The sequence below is a fragment of the Camellia sinensis genome, chromosome 8 (genome assembly GCF_055761805.1).
Source record: "Camellia sinensis isolate YWXY chromosome 8, ASM5576180v1, whole genome shotgun sequence".
Classification (NCBI taxonomy): domain Eukaryota; kingdom Viridiplantae; phylum Streptophyta; class Magnoliopsida; order Ericales; family Theaceae; genus Camellia; species Camellia sinensis.
Window position 1 is genome coordinate 92,685,001 of NC_138968.1, and position 16,367 is coordinate 92,701,367.

General features: G+C 33.9%; 2 protein-coding genes across 4 annotated transcripts in view; one reads left to right on the plus strand and one right to left on the minus strand.

Moving 5' to 3' along the window:
* Nucleotides 1-11,126, plus strand: part of LOC114292430 (CDP-diacylglycerol--glycerol-3-phosphate 3-phosphatidyltransferase 2) — a 25,034-nt gene extending 13,908 nt beyond the window's left edge. Inside the window, exons 5-8 of one of the 2 annotated variants that reach the window (XM_082883035.1) lie at nucleotides 3,020-3,076; nucleotides 3,184-3,269; nucleotides 3,469-3,660; nucleotides 7,499-11,126. In XM_082883035.1, the coding sequence (XP_082739161.1) occupies nucleotides 3,020-3,076; nucleotides 3,184-3,269; nucleotides 3,469-3,589 (264 nt within the window). In that variant the 3' untranslated portion in view covers nucleotides 3,590-3,660; nucleotides 7,499-11,126. The remainder of the gene's footprint in view (nucleotides 1-3,019; nucleotides 3,077-3,183; nucleotides 3,270-3,468; nucleotides 3,661-7,498) is intronic. The other variant, XM_082883036.1, reaches the window with a different exon arrangement.
* LOC114274667 (glutathione S-transferase L3) lies at nucleotides 10,859-16,133 on the minus strand. 2 transcript variants are annotated; one of them, XM_028216639.2, is made up of 10 exons: nucleotides 15,178-16,133; nucleotides 14,870-14,944; nucleotides 14,617-14,677; nucleotides 14,327-14,413; nucleotides 13,351-13,449; nucleotides 13,174-13,276; nucleotides 13,016-13,092; nucleotides 12,662-12,769; nucleotides 11,474-11,554; nucleotides 10,859-11,125 (listed from the first exon to the last, which is right to left on the minus strand). In XM_028216639.2, exons 1-10 carry the CDS (start codon nucleotides 15,186-15,188, stop codon nucleotides 11,114-11,116), a joined length of 714 nt encoding a protein of 237 aa, XP_028072440.2. In that variant the 5' UTR covers nucleotides 15,189-16,133; the 3' UTR covers nucleotides 10,859-11,113. The 2 variants fall into 2 exon arrangements, with proteins under 2 accessions (XP_028072440.2, XP_028072441.2); XM_028216640.2 differs by having other exon boundaries at nucleotides 14,870-14,941; nucleotides 15,178-15,322.
* Nucleotides 16,134-16,367: the final 234 nt, after the last annotated feature.

The following is a 16,367-nucleotide window of genomic DNA, read 5'->3' on the forward strand; positions in this document are numbered from 1 at the left end:
TTGCATGCTTGTGTATAGAAATGCAAATGTGCGCATTTACCAACATACATACATATAAAACTCATAGAACTCTAGGTTGTGCACATGCTTTGGAAGGAACTGAGTCACCCCTAGTCTAAGGGGCAAAAAAATAAGAAAGGTATTGAAGACAATTTAGGACTTGTTAGGCAAGTTGGCTTTTTGGATAAAAAGCCAAAAAGCTATTAAAAAGTCAAATTATACTCATTGGTCATTCACGTTTTTCCATACAACTAAAAAAAGTCATTTCCAAACACATTAACTTTTTTTCTTTCGCTAAAAAAGTCAAAGTTACTATGAAAGCCCAACCCCAAACAAAGCCTTAGTCATATGATATTACATATTTTCTATGAGTAAAATCTAGTTAAAATGGATTTGAGTTCATCAAAGAGTGTACTTAACCCCATAGTGTAAAGAGGATTGAGTCAAAAGTAAAAAGGAATGCTTATATGGTGATCAAGAATACTTAATTAAGTTGGTAGCATGGTAGGAAATAGTGGAGCCGTGATCATTAGAACTCTTACATATTAGATCATATAGTTTGACAGAGCCTATAAGATCATAGCAATCTCTTTCACTTTTCAACCCCAAGGTGGTTGGCCTGGTGGCAAGGCCTTGGGTCTTGAGGTATGCTTCCTCCAAGGTTCAGGGATCAAAACCTCTTGGGTGCTAACAATTCCTTGGGGGGCTATCGGATTGGGAGAAAATCCTTAAATTGACTATGATGCACTTGTGGGAAACTCCTTGCCGATGGTCTAAGCACTATTGGAGATTAGTCGGGCTTTGATACGAACACCCTGGTGCCAATCAAGAAAACAATCTCTTTCACTTTTCAAGTGACATATACTCTATTATGTGACTTATGTCGATCAATTTTTTGGGTAACTTACACTTTGTACCAAATTCTACTTTGGTAAACACATCAAATTGTGATAGTCAACCCCCCCTTCTCTTCTGGTCAAGTGTCAATGTCTCATTTTTTGTTACTTTACTGTATAAGTCTTTAACAGAAGTCAATACTGTGACAAACATATGAATACGAACTAAGGGCAAAGAAGGAAAATCACTCCATTTCCTGCCTATACACATTTCGTCTCAAAATTTACATCAAATTATGACTGTATTCGGCTAAAACGAAAAACATATAGTGAACGATTAAGGAGATGAGCAAGGATTTTGTAGAAATTGGAATCACGAAACTCTGTTTTTCACGGTAACACAATCTTCTATCTATTTCTCTTCCTTTTAGCTTTGTTTTCTTACCTCTTTGTCCCAATTTTCAGCATATGAACATATATATATATATTGTATTATATAACTCTCATATGTTTATCACGTGGACAAAGTGTGTATTGGTGGGAAATGAAGATGATTTTCCTCTCTTGCCCTCATTTCATAGTCACATGACTGGATTTTGTTAAAGATTTAAATAATGGAGTAACAATAGGGGGACGTTGACACTTGAGATCGTAAATGCAGGGGTTGATTATCACGAGTTCATGTATAGAGACTATAGTGAGATTTGGTGCAAAGTACAGGGATGCAAAGTGTAATTTCCCTCAATTTTTGCATGAAAGTTACTTTCTCTGCTGGTGTGGTTAGGTCATTTTAGCAGTTGTAAAGGTTGCAGTTGAAAATCAAATCAAGCAAGAAGAATACAACTACCGTGTCACCAATCTAACCTTTTTTTTTTTTTTTTGCTTTAAAATATTTGTAAACGTGTATATATATACACACACATTGTATGTGTATAATTTAAATTGGAATGAAGAAGTTGAAGAGGGGATCAACAAGGAGATCGAGACTATTGACAATGGAGTTGTGTGACGACTGGAGCTGTTTGTGTTGTAGATGTTGTGTTTGTACTGGTTGCATTGAAGGAATCGGGTCCATTTGTAGTTGTTTGAGTTGTTGGATTGGAACCTAGTTTTATTAGATTTTTTTCTTGGTTGGTGCCTTTTCTTTTGGTTTTGTTGCTGGGAGCTTGTTTCATTTGGTTTTGTGGTCTCCATGTTAATTGTACTCTTTGTTCTTTATCAATCTATTTTGTTTGCTAATAATGAAAATACAAATAAATTACAAGAAGAGAAGAAGAGAAAAAAGAAGAGAGATAAGTAAATTGACAAAATTAACTATAAGGTAATAGATGAAAAGACTAAGTAACCCTTGCTCTGTTAGCTTAATTAATGGAAGTGGACAGATGTTGAGAATTGTTATCAAGTTTCAAGGTTTGACTTGTTACAAATTTACAAGGGTTAAACCCAAATTTTATTTTTATTTTATTTTTTTTTGGGGGGGGGGGGGGGGGGGGGGGCTGTAAATTCCCTAATTTTTTTTCTTGTCAATTTTGATTTTTGTTGCTTGTAACACAAATTCTGTCAGTTTGGACGGAATTATTGATGGCAAGGAGGTAAATTGCAAAACGATCAAAACCACATGAGAGTAAAATAAATTTTCCTCTAAATTTTATTTGTTTCTTGTATCTCAGCTCCACTGTCATGGTTGCTTGTGCCTCGGGCTTGCATTGTGCTTCCACTTGAAATGCTTGACTGGGAGGCAACTTGAGGTGGCTGTCTTTGTAGTTCTGAGCACCTTTAGCTGTGGATCTGATGATCCTTGTTCCATTGTCCAGTTGACTAATACACAAGCACCTTTAGCTGTGGATCTGATGATCCTTGTTCCATTGTCCAGTTGTTTAATACGCGAGCACCTTTAGCTGTGGATCTGATGATCCTTGTTCCATTGTCCAGTTGACTAATACACAGAATTCATTGCTATATATATATATATATATATCGGAGTATTTGTATTTAGCTTAAGCTTTTTGGTTCTGAAGCATACATGCAAGTGAAATTCTCTACACAATTAGGTTATCTTCTATTCACAAGCATTTTTTTTCATGTGGCACATTTGTTGATGCTTCATATTTTTTCTGACTTTATTGGTTAATGTGTGTGTTGGTCTAAAAGCCTTACAAATCAATTTGTGACCTAAATTGCAGATAACTATGTCAGCAGTTAGGGAATGGGCTGCTTCTCAAAATGGTAAACTTTCAGAGGTTTGTGTTCTCTCCAATACCTTTCTACCAACTCCCCTTTCTCTTTTGCGGACAATAATAGCTTTCTAGCTTTGGTTAATGAAACGGTCTTGGAAAAACAATTTCAGGCTGTTGCTGTGAATAATTTGGGGAAGTGGAAAACAGCCACACAAATGACTGCACTAACCATCCTCCTGGCAACCAGAGACAGCAGGTTTAACTCCGGCTCTTCTTTGATAAAGGATAGCCAACTGTTATTTTCTATCCTGGCTAATTTTTATGAAACTTGTGATTTATCATTTTCTTAATATATTTACATTTTTTTAATTTTTTTATTGTTCTCTTTCTTTCTTTCTCTCTCTCTCTCTCTCTCCCTCTCTCTCTCTCTCTCTATATATATATATATATTACAGTCTCACGGGGACAGGGACTTTAGTAGCTTCTGGTGTTGTTTTGCTTTATATCTCGGCATGGCTTGCTGTGTGGTCACTAGTGGTGTATATGAGGAAGATATGGAAAGTTTTGCTGAAATAGCAATTGTGGCCTCTGACTTCGCATGAGTTTTCACACTTGTCACTGGGATTGCATTAGATGGTTTGCTCAAGGTAACTAATGATATATATATATGTTTAAATATAATTATTATATACTATACCTTGTTGAAAATTGATCACCCCACATTAATAGAGAATTTCATGAGTGGTTGCTTAGGGAGGTATTTGCATTACATTCCATTGGAGTTAGGTTGGAATAATCATTTTCACTAATATGTTTTGGTGATGCTCCACCAGTGCCTTTTAAACCTCATAACCTATGAAGTACAGATACTTTTAAAAGGGAGTTGTATTTGTGTCTTACCCATATCAGGTACCGATACTCTTCAAATTGTCACGGATATGTATCTGATAATTCCTAAATGTATTTGATGCTTGATGTTAATTTTGGGAAGTGTCGGATACTTTTTTGACACTATAAGTCATGCATCCAAACTATTAATAAATTGAAATTGTGACAATTCTACATGGGTTAGGTTTCTCTCAAGTTTAAATCTTAACTTGAGAGAACTTGAGGGGTCTGTGGGGCCCACCATAGGTTTGGTTTTGATAATCCGAACCATTTATTTTGTAGGGCTCTCTGTGTACATCATTCATAAAAAAATAAGTTGATTTGATAATCGTAGCCTTTTTATCTTATTGTATTTGTTTCTAAAAAAATAGATGGTTTATCTTCAAATGCATACTTGTTGTCCATTTTTTGAAGACAAACATAATAACATGAATATGTTACGATTATCGGATCAACCTAATTTTTTTCATAGATAATATACACGGAGTGTCCTACAAAATGGACGGTTCGGATCATTGAAACGGGATCCTCGCCACACGAGGCCCTTAATTTCTCTCAATTTGAGATTTGAACATGAGGGAAGCCAACCCCTTTTTGCATATTATTAGAGTATAATAATCAAAATAAATACAAGAATAATTTTTCAATATTTTCTTATTTCTTATTGAAGAAGAAAATAGTGAGATTAAATTACTCTCTTTTTCAGATCTATTAAATTTAACATATCCATTGAAAAAAAAGGAAGTAAGCTAACTATTCCTAAAAAATACTAAAAATTGTTAAAAAAAATTTCAACGTATCCTGACTGTACTCGTATCATATTTTTGTAGATTTTTTTTTTTTTTTTTTTGGGTAACTTAAAATGTTATTCTACACAAAACACAAAGAACACAAGAAACAAGGGCCTACCCCTGCACACTAGAAACAAAAAAACACAGATCAACACCACAACAAAACAAACAAAAGAAAGCGAGAAAATCTATTTATCAGGTTTGTAGAATGGAACAAGGCAGCCCCCAGTCCATACAGATTTGCCGATTTTGCAAAGAATTCTTAACTCTCATGGAAGAACAAGCTCTGGCTCTAATTTCCTTGACCATTCCAGCCACTATCACTTCTTTGTGGCTAACAGACTGAGTAAAAATTCTCCTATTCCTTTCCAACCATAGATGATATAAAGTGCAAGCCAAGGAACGTTTGAACATAGCATTACTCAAAGTGCTGGCAGTGCAATCCCATTGAATCTCCCCAGACCAACCCAAAGGATCTCTAGCAATATGATTCAACCAAACCATCTCTGCCCAGATGCGCACTGTAAAAGGACAAGAGAAGAACAAATGCTCATGAGATTCATTTACAATTCTACACAAACTGCACACAGGGTCCACCTCCATACCCCGATTCAATAATCTGTCCTTGGTAGCTAATTTTTGTAAGCAAATCAGCCAATGCACAAAATCCCATTTAAGCACATTTCCTTTAAACCAAACAATAGAACACCATGGGACTGCTGCTCTAGATGGCCCCAGAGCTTCCCAGGCAGATTTAGAGGAACAAACAGCTTCATCAGATCTGTTCAGATTAGGAAGGAGGTATGAGGGGTTAAAGCAATAACTTGTTGAATTACTCTATTTCTTAATCTAGGCCAATGCCAGCCATCAGCAGCTATAATACTTGAAACCTTTGCATAAAGAGCTCTGCCAATATTCTGCACAATTCTACTTCCAAAATGTTGATAAAGAGGCCCCACTGGATGCCAGCTATCAAGCCATAAGAAGGTGGATCTGCCATCCTCTATTCTGTAATGAATAAAAGGCTGTCCAATCTCTTTAAGCTTGAATATCTTCCTTGTAGGAATCATTTGGGACATCAATAAACCAAAAGCATTGATCCTATAACCCAAAGTGAATCAGCCTTCATACTTATAGCCCAAAGGTGTTTAAGCATATTGGCTTTATTCCAAATTTTTAGCGATCTAAAACCTAACCCTCCTTGTTTAGGAACACAAATACTCTCCCACTTAACTGGCCCCTGTTTGCTTAAGCTCAGAACCAGACCATAGAAAACCTCTAATCAAACTTTTTACTTCTTTTAGAATTCTTTGAGGTAAAATAAAAAGGCAACTCCAGCAGATCTGTACACTGAACAATACTACTTGAATAAGTTGCATCATCCCCCATATGACGAGCTTATTTACCCATGACTGAATTCTAGAGTCTATTCTGTCCTTCAGTTGAAGACAATCCTCATACCTCAATCTTGTGGAAGTAAGGGGCACACCCAATTACTTGACAGGTAATGGACCCTCAGGAATTGGAAGAACAGTCTGTAACAATGCTTTAAAATTAGAAGAAATCCCAGCAAAGAAGACAGCACTCTTCTATAGATTAGGTTGAAGTCCAGACCATAAATGCAATTGATGTAAAGAGTCATTTATAATTCTGAATGACTGAATATCAGCCCCACACAAAACAAAAAGATCATCCGCAAAGGCTAAGTGACTGATACCAAAGATTGGCACTTAGGATGTAAACTGACTGTGATTCAAATTATACTTAAGAAGAGCAAACAAACCTTGCATAACTAAAAGAAAAAGGTTAGGGGAAATTGGATCCCCTTGCCTTGAACCTTTTTATCCTTTGAAATAACCTTCCAATTCTCCATTCAACACAATAGAATAACTAGCTGTGGACACGCACCGAATAACCCAAGAAATAAACCTACTTGGAAACTCCATAGTAGCCATAAAAATTCCACCTTACTGAGTAACAAGCCTGCATAAGATCTATCTTGATAGCACATCTGGCAGGGCCTTCATTCCTATTATAATTCCTAACCAACTCTTGCATTAAAAGAACATTATCAGCAATGGGCCGACATTTCACAAAGGCAGATTGAGCAGGACTAATGAGAGCCACAAGAACCTTCTGTAATCTGTTTACCAACACTTCAGAAATCAATTATAGTGTACATTGCAACAAGTGATAGGCCTAAAATCCCTCATAGTATTAGGTCAAGGTATCTTAGGAATTAGCATCACAGCAGTATTATTCCATGCCATTAGCATAAAACCGTTGTTAAAAAAAAAAACCTGAATAGCTGTAGCCACATCACCTCCCACAATATCCCAGTTCTTTTGATAGAAAGTTACATTATAACGATTTGTGCCAGGAGCTTTATCACCCTTAATAGAGAAGACAGCCTTTTTAATCTCATCAGCTGAAACTGAAACCACCAAACTACCCTTAAGGTGGTTTGGTGCCCTTGCCAAATTCAAAGGAGCCAGCAAAGAGCTATCAACCTGCATATGTGAATCTTGAGTTCCAAGCAACTGCGTAAAGAAATTAACAGCCTCCTCCTTAGTACCCTTCGAATCTTCCAACCTATTACATTGAGCATCTGAAATGCTAAGAATTTTATTTTTGTAAATGTTGTATTTATGCATCGGTATATCATATCGTATCCGTATCCTGGTATCCATGCTTCATAGCTCATGACCTTCATGTGGAATTGTTTTGCCAAATAAACAACCAAATATAGACATTGATACAATAGTTTATTTTGCTTTATTTTTTAATCTTTCATTCCTATCCTTAGGGACGTCCAGGGTTTGAAGACCACCATCTGGGGCATCTACAATGCAGTTGTCTGACTTGTAACAGAAGACATTTTGATCGGTGCAACGTAGTTGTTGCAGTTTTGTGAAGAGACAGACTTGATGTCAAGAAATGTTTACCCGACTTTCAGATTATTTATAAAAGCCCCGTTGATATATAATTTCATGTTTAGTTTACTGTACAGATTGCGATTTGATTGAACCAACATCAGGTTTCTTCAAAGCTAGACAGGTTCGATGAACTGGATGTGACAAAATAATTTCAAGACAACCCTAATGCATTGTTTGTGTTTGTATTCAATATTATACCTTGTTGAAATAACTTCGTTGCATGAGTGGTGGAGTTGAAGTAATGTCAGGTTTGTATACAGAAGGCAAGGTGAACCAAAAAAACCTTACCAAACCCTTACCGACTTGGGATCTATCGATCTGTGAGTGTTCCCGCTAAACCTCTTTCGGTACACCCAAATCTTGCTAATCTGGCAGGGAACTAGATTGGGTACTCCCTATCATATGATCAGATACGTCCCCCTTTGCTGATCAGGTGTTGGCTGTTTGGACCATTTCCGCATAAAAAAAATTAGTTTGCCCTGCTTGGTTTGGGTGAAGGGAATGGAATGTACATGGGATGTAGCAAGGAATGGAATGAGCTGGAGAAGGGAGTTATATCATGTTATTATGTTACCTTATTTATTTTTTATCCCACTTTGTAAGTTGGAAGATTTTCTCTATTTTGAGAAAGGTTATTTCAGATTTCCATTTTTTTATCCAATTAAAGACCAGACGTCAAGATATGATTCTATTCTTGGATTTCATTTTATTTGAACCAAATGGGAATAGGTGGTTGAATAATTAACTCCTTTTTGCTACAATAATGGTAACTTTAATATGTGAAAAGTGCTTTTTTGAGCCATCCACTGGCCAGCTTTACTGAGCCTGACTAAACGATAATAATCACATCTAAAGTTTTTGACAAATAGAGGACATACTTACAGTACATACTCTTTTTTAAAAATAAAAAATAAGTAAAGTACACTGTGCCATTTGTATTTACAACTTTTTAAGTTCACCCACATTCTAAGAGCACCCATTTTTTCTAATTTAAAATTTTATAATTTTCTTAATACATGAACTATTATACCAAAATTATCTTCATCAGATAGACAATCCAATAACTATTTCACAGATAGTTTTTAATATCCATGGCTTAGTAAAATTTTCATTCATCATCACAGATGGTAGAATATTGTTTGTAACTTGTTTTTTCATAACATATCAAAGGTCTCTTACACAAATTAATGAGACTCTTAACATGTTATTAAATCTCAAAAAAAAAAAATAATTTGAATCTTCCGTTGGAGCTAGCCATGACCGTAAATGATATAGAACAAATAATTTGAATCTTCTGTTGGAGTTAGCTATGACCGCAGATGATGTAGAACAATTTCGGAATAAGTGATACAGCCAGGATCCTGATTCCCTCTATCAGAGACTGATGAAGAATATCATAATCTCGTAAATAGGATGGAAACATAGTAGACCCCACTATTACATGCAGTTGTCTCACGATCGACTTCAACCTTATCTAGGATAAGCGAAGCAACTTGTATTATTAGGCAAAAAGTGGTCAAACAAATCCTTTCAACCGACGCTACATGATAAATAAGATCAACAAAATCTTATCTATTTCAGTCTATCTCTTTAATTTCACGCTATTGGGCCACCACCTCCGACCATTGTTGCCACTACCCCTCCCCCTTTTCCTTCCACATCATACCATTCCAGATGTTTCCTTCCCTCCATCTTCAACCCCCTACCACTACCAATTCTCTCTTCCTCTACTCTCTCATTTGCAATTGAAATCACCTCAATTAGGTTTTCGTGATCTTCTTCACTCTCTTTCAAGACGAGGGTTTTGTAGAAGAATGGTGGTAACATGGTGAGGGAGAGCAGTAATAGTTGTTGGATGGGGAAAGAGGAGTTAGAGGTGGCGTCATGAGAAAAGAGAGGGAATGAAAGACTGCGAGCGGGTGGATGGGTGGAACGGGAGAGAAGTAGTAAGGCTAAGGTGGCGGTGGAAGAGGGATGCACTTATTATTATAATTTGTTTTCTAATAATTTTATTCTTAATGATAATTTGTGAAGGATAACCCTCCCCTATTTTCATATTTTCATATTTTGATAATTGATATTAAGAATAGTACATTAAATTAATTACTAAAAAAATATAAAAACTTTCATAAATTTAACATAATTACAATAACATCCCTCTCAGTAAAGCAAAAGCAAATAGATTTAATGTAGCTAGCGTATGAAGATATGAATAATTAATGATAAAATATTTATTTCAATGTAAAAGATATAACAATAGTCTTCTTCTTTTTTTATTTTTTTATTTTTTTACTTTTTTACGATTAACGTATTATTAATAAAAAAAATAGAAATAAGTATTATGTGAATTAAAATCATAAAGGAAAGGTGTTAAAGACAACCACCTACTATCTATCAAATATAACACAATTTTAAATCACTATGGTATTTTTTTTCCCCCACACATTTATCATAAATCAAAGAATTAATGGAACAAAACTCTAATTAATCAACTAACTTCAGCATTCCTCGAAAAAGAAAATAAAAATAAAAATAAAAATAAACTAACTTCAGTTACACACCACCACCATACATTGATATCAATGAGAGAGTATAAAAATGCATACTTCACCTCCCTTCACTTCTAAACATTTCAACTAAAAAGGAAACATTATGGTACACACCTCTCAAATAGTGTATACCATATGCATCTTATAACTAAAGAGAAATATAACATAATTTCATACTTTCTGAATTATAACTAAAAAAAAAAAATCATAACAAATACCACATGAGACATAACTAAAGATTTCACGAGTCATAACTAAAATATTTGTCATAATTAAAGATAGCAAAATGATATAACTCGAGGTACATATAGTACACCCTTTTTAAGAGGTGTGTATAGTAGAATTTCCCCAATTAAAATATATATGTCATCGATCATAGCCACACTGAATTGTAACACCACTGTCTAAAGCCAACACACATTTGAGTTGTGACCAAGATGACTTTAGAACATAATCACACTACAATACACCGTACTGTAACCGGTTTTGATTTCATAATTTTCTGACCTTACCAAAACAGTAGCTCGTAACCAAACACCATGTTAGCTCATAACTATCACTAATTAAGATCCTAACTTAAATATGATATATAATGTCAAGCTGTCGCCTTTTGTCACTCTCTTATCAACACCCAAAGGAATAATGCACGAGTCTGCGCATTTGTAATTAACAATCACCCAATTTGAGAACAAGTATGCTTATTGACATTATAATATTCTCACCATATAACATGAGTTTGCTTATTGATATTATGATATACTCTCATCATATAACATAAGTTTGCTTTATTGATATTAGATTATGCTCATCATTCTAACTTCTATGGCAAGATCTGACCAATACATCAAACTAGTAGTCTGCAGAACCCTCACTACCTCACTTCACATAACACAGCCAGTTCTTGAATTATATACTTTGCGACTGAACTGAAAGAGTTCAGAGCTGAGCCTGCACAAGAAAATGGATTGGGTGAAAAAGTCAGCTGCGTGTGCTCATCATTATAAAGTTATAGTTAGAACAAATGTGTGTTTGATATCATTTCCATTTTTTATATTCACAAAGAGAAAAAGAAAACATGTTTGGCAATTTTTTTTTCCCCTGAAAATACTCACTTTTAGGGAACGTTTAAACTTGTCTTTTGAATTTGTTGTGTGTTTTTTTTGCACAAAAATAATGATGAATGTTTTCGTAGTTATTTTTTTTCTTTTGGAAATACAAAAAGTGAACACATTGAAAATTAAAATGATACCAAATATGAAAATTTCAGGTCAGGTGTTGCAAGCAGGGAGGGAATACCAAGAAACGTTTCTTGTAGTTTTCAACGTGGTCTTTTGGATCCCCTTTGGTTTGTTTGTAAGCCTCATTTTTGTTCAGCTCCTGCAAATGAAATTCCAGTATATCACAAATACTATAAAGTTAAGTGCTCTTGATATGCCAAATAAACAATTCCATAAAGCAAAATACTTTAATCACAGGAAAACCAGAACTACCAAGTGTTCTCAATGAAGCATTTATTTTAGTATTTTTGTGTGTACCCAGGTGTGCATTTGGTAAGATTCAAGAGAGGTCAACAACATGTCATTGGCTTGCCCCCCTTGAAGAAATGTACCCGGTAGTAAATTGATTGGAGGATGGCTATCAATATGTATAAGCATATCAAATTCAATTTGAGATACTACTATTGGTGTCGAGATCTTTTAAACTTGTAAACATGTTCCACGTCATCTCAAACCCATACATTCTGATCCATGCTGTTACATCCTTAGAAGTAAGGACACAAACACATGACATGACAAGAACACGTCGACATGGAAAATTTAAAAAATGTAAGATGCAATAGCTGAGGGACATGCCCAAAATATATAATTTTATATATTTATTATATGTCATGTATATATATATATTGAATATTTAATTCAAAGATAAAAAACAAAATGCAATGTTACAATAATTTCAAAAGTCTAAGGGAGGAGAATAGATATAAATTTATATTATTTTTCTTTTTGTTATTGGATTTCAAGTTATTTTACTTAAACTAGTAATATGTTTCATGTATGTCTAAATGATAGGTACTTGTTCGCCAAGTGTCTCGTGTTTGATTCTAGAAAATTTTAGACATGTTTGAACATGTATTCGAAAGGTGTGAAGAAGTGCCCAATGAGTGTCGTGTTGTGTCAGACCACTTTCTTAGAAGTGTCTCTACTTCTTAGATTACATCGTAATCCCCATTTACACGACAAACATTTTATCTAACATTGGGTTGATCTTTAGTCTCTCCCAAAATGTGGAATCAAATTACAGATGAATTGTTATACAGTTCAACCATTACATGAACTTTATCATATAAATGTTACTAGATTAGTCATTCATCATTATTCTCTAATCAGCTAGAGCCACATAGTTACTTGAGATAGATCTATTCTGAATTGAATGGAATTCTAGATACAGATAAGGCCAAAGGAGAAGGAAAAATTTTAGTTGTACCTCAATCCATGCTGCCAGTTTTGGCCTGCCTGCTGTGATATCATAATTCTTTACATCCAACAAGAAAGGTTGAAATCTTTCAATAAAAGGAGCATATGCTATATCCACCTGAAAGGTCATATATTATCCCTTGTCGATTAGAAGCACCACAGTATCTCAAAGAACAAACCATGAAGTTGTACCTCATCATACATTTCATAAGTAAAAGCCCAACATATCATATTTTGCAGATCTACCTCTAAAAACTTGATGACAACAGGACTTGAGACCAGTATTTGATAAAACTCCAAGAAAAGACAAGTGGTTGAGAGAGGAAAAAAAATGCGACAAACCAAATATAAGGTTTCCACTTACAATACTAAACTGGCCGAGTAAAAAGGGTCCATCATCAAATTTGGAGAGCGCGGTTTCAATGTAATCAAATGAAGCATCTGTTGCAGAATACAACTATTGTTTAGCTATGGTTATTTTCAATATTTAACTAACTTGAAATCAGTATGTGTTCAACTTACCAGCATCATTCATTCCATCTGCCTTGAATGAAGTAATCACTCCTTTATTGAATGAGTCTGTGTACGACAGTAACTCCTCTCCAAATTGTCTCTTGGCAGGATCCTGCATTCCCAGAGTATGAGCTCGATTTCACTGGATGGAAAAAGAGTTAAAAAAATTGAATTTCAAAACATTACATTGGGGAAGAGGGAAGGGCCTTGAAAGTTACTGTCAATATATTTAACTAAATCAAGACTCTCTCCCTTGACTTCATTATTGTGTTCCAAAGATGGCACCTGCACAAAATAACTAATTTATAAATTCATGAACAGAAAATGGTACATTGTCTGGAAGTGATATATCTATACCATTATATAAAGTGTACATGTTATTTGGTGTGAACATGAAATTTTTGTCACGCTATTTTGATTTTCCAAAAATGCCCCCAACAATTGGTAAGTTTGAGAATGGTCATGTGAAAATTCAAATGGGTTTCGATATTTAAAACTTTACAAACATGGACGGTTTCTATCCATTATAAACTACAAAGCTTTGCACTCATCATAAACTATAGATCCTTGCACGCCGCATTGTGTGTGCACCCGCAGCTAGTGTGTATTATATACTGACACAACTATTAGCTACCTATTTGTCTCATCTCAATTTCATCTTCTTATCAGAACTATCCATTGTTTGGCTCATAACCGAGTTGTAAGATTTCTAAATTCTCACAAGTTTCACTTAAAATTAAGCCATCAAGTTTTTGTAAATCTGTAATATTCAAGCAATGAAGTCATTCTATTGTACTTCACTTTGACTCTTCTACTTGACATTTCAGAGAATTTCATTTTGCATCATATAAAACCATTTGGAACAATTTCATATACATCATTCATCGAAATACCCATAGGTCATGTTTGATTCACTTCACTATTAGTGAAGTATTAATAATCCTATCAAATTAGTGTGGTGTTAACTATCCCACCCCTACCCCATTACTAATAATCCTACAAATTTGTTGGATTAATTATCCATTGGATTAATAATCCTAAACCAAAGTGTCAAAACAAACATAGGATAATTGGGCCCACGGATTAATAATCCCAATCCCATGCTTTAATCCCTCCAATCAAACATGCCCATAAAGCACAGACTGCATTAGAATAATTTCACCTTGTTCTGCGGGTAAACTTTCTCCTTGTACCAAGTTGGCCTGTTTTGCAGATCAATAGGAACCAATTTTATCTTCTCCTGCAATCCCTGTTTTCCAAAATAAAGAAAACAAATAAATGAAAACATGTGTTCAAAACAAATACACTTTATTCAAATGATATACAATCTTAACCTCTGTGTGTGTGTGTGTGTGTGTGTGTGTGTGTGTGTGTGTGAGAGAGAGAGAGAGAGAGAGAGAGAGAGAGAGAAAATTAAGCAGAAGCCAGAGCAAGAACAGTTTGGAAAACAACCTTACAGTTTCGGGTAATCCACGCACGTTGGGCATATGGGCATATGTAGGAAATGTACAGCCTGAAAATCAAGAAATTCAAAAATTCCCAAAATCAATTTTACATGAACAAGTCCAAAAAAATTGCAAAAATTTCAAATGGGTATATTGAAACAAACACATAGATGCAACTGGGAAATGCTAAAAAAAAAAAAAAAAAAAAAAATCAAAATCAAATAACCCAAAAGAAAGTGCGTTAATTCTGAACCTTATACCTTGTCGTCCCATCGAAGATTGCAGGTGGGTCTGAAGTAGAATCAAGAGCAGGTGGAAGAACTTCTTGCACACTTCTGCGAGAGACAGGCACAAACAAATTTTGGAGCGAAAAATGCACAGATATATCAAGATTCTGTTTGGTTTCCGAGAAATTTGGAGTAAAATAAGACAATTGATTAAAAAAATAAATCCAATTGGAAAAATTAGAATAAAATAAGATTGTTTTTTTTTAAAAAAAATGGTTATTTATATTTTCCCCAAGTTTCTGAGGAACCAAAAGGGAATTATGATAAAGGAGTAAACCTACCCAGTGGCCATTTTGAGAGCAGAGAGTGTGGTTCTGGAGGGAGCGTTAGAGAGAAGGGTGGTTGATGCGTGTGAGCGATTAGAGGAGTGAAGGTGGACAGAGAGAACTGATGAGAACAATGGAGATGATGGTGGGTATATAGAGTATATCGTATTTGTAAAAGATTAAATTAATTGGATATTAAAAAAAGATTAAATTATTCAGATATTAGAAAGTATGTTTTTAAAAAATTATTTGTTAAATTTAAAAAAAAATAATTTTTAATTTGATAACTTTTGATATTTGATCAATTTAATTTTTTATAAATATAATATATTTAATAAATTTTAAAATATAAATAATTCAGATCATTAAAATTAAGGAGTCTTTTGAGAAATGGGTTATAATTTATTTTCCAGATTATAACCTACTTTTCTCTTTCACAAAAAGTTAATTATAATCAATTTTTAACTAAAAAATTGATTATAATCCTCTTTTTAAAATAGTCTTTAAATTAAAAATAAATCAGCTTGCTTGGTTTCGTTTTTCTGAAAACAGTTTTCAGAAAATTCTACTTTCTTGTTTTTCAAATTTTTTTATTTTTATTGAATTTTTTTAATATTTTAAGCAATTTTTTTTTTAATTTTTAGACATACTTAACATAAATACACATAAAAAGTATAATTTTTGTAAAAAAATCTTTTAAAAAAATTAAATAAATACCAAAGAATATAAAAAAAATACAAAAATTTAGTATGTTTTTTGTATTTTTTTTGTATTTGTTAATTTTTTAAAATATCTTTTCACAAATTTTTTATTTTTTTGATTCATCTAAATAAAATACATCTAAAAAAATAAAAAAAATACTTAAAAATTTAAAAATATTCATTAAAAATAAAAAAATATAAAAAATAAAAAATTTAATTTAAAAAAAATTTAATCTAAAAAATTCAAACATTGAATCCAATGGTCAGCACAGCAGGTGGGAAGTCAGGGAGGGAATATGTGGAGGAGGAGAGAGGGAGTAGAGGAGAGAGAAAAAATCAGGAGAAGACGTCAGGGGTGACGAAGAAGAAACAGTGGAACAGTAAGACACAAGACTATCAGTTGAAAAATCGTTTGATTCAGTGAGTGATAGATAGAGAGAGAGAGAGATTGACAGACACTCGTTACATGGAAACGGGCCTTATAATTAAAAGAAAAAATAATAT

Excerpts from the sequence above, each read along its gene's own strand:
- LOC114274667 (XM_028216639.2), bottom strand. Across the intron at positions 14,414-14,616 it reads GGATTACCCGAAACTGTAAG|GGATTGCAGGAGAAGATAAA; the intron begins GTTGTTTTCCAA and ends TTTGGAAAACAG. Across the intron at positions 12,770-13,015 it reads TACTCGGCCAGTTTAGTATT|GTGGATATAGCATATGCTCC; the intron begins GTAAGTGGAAAC and ends ATGACCTTTCAG.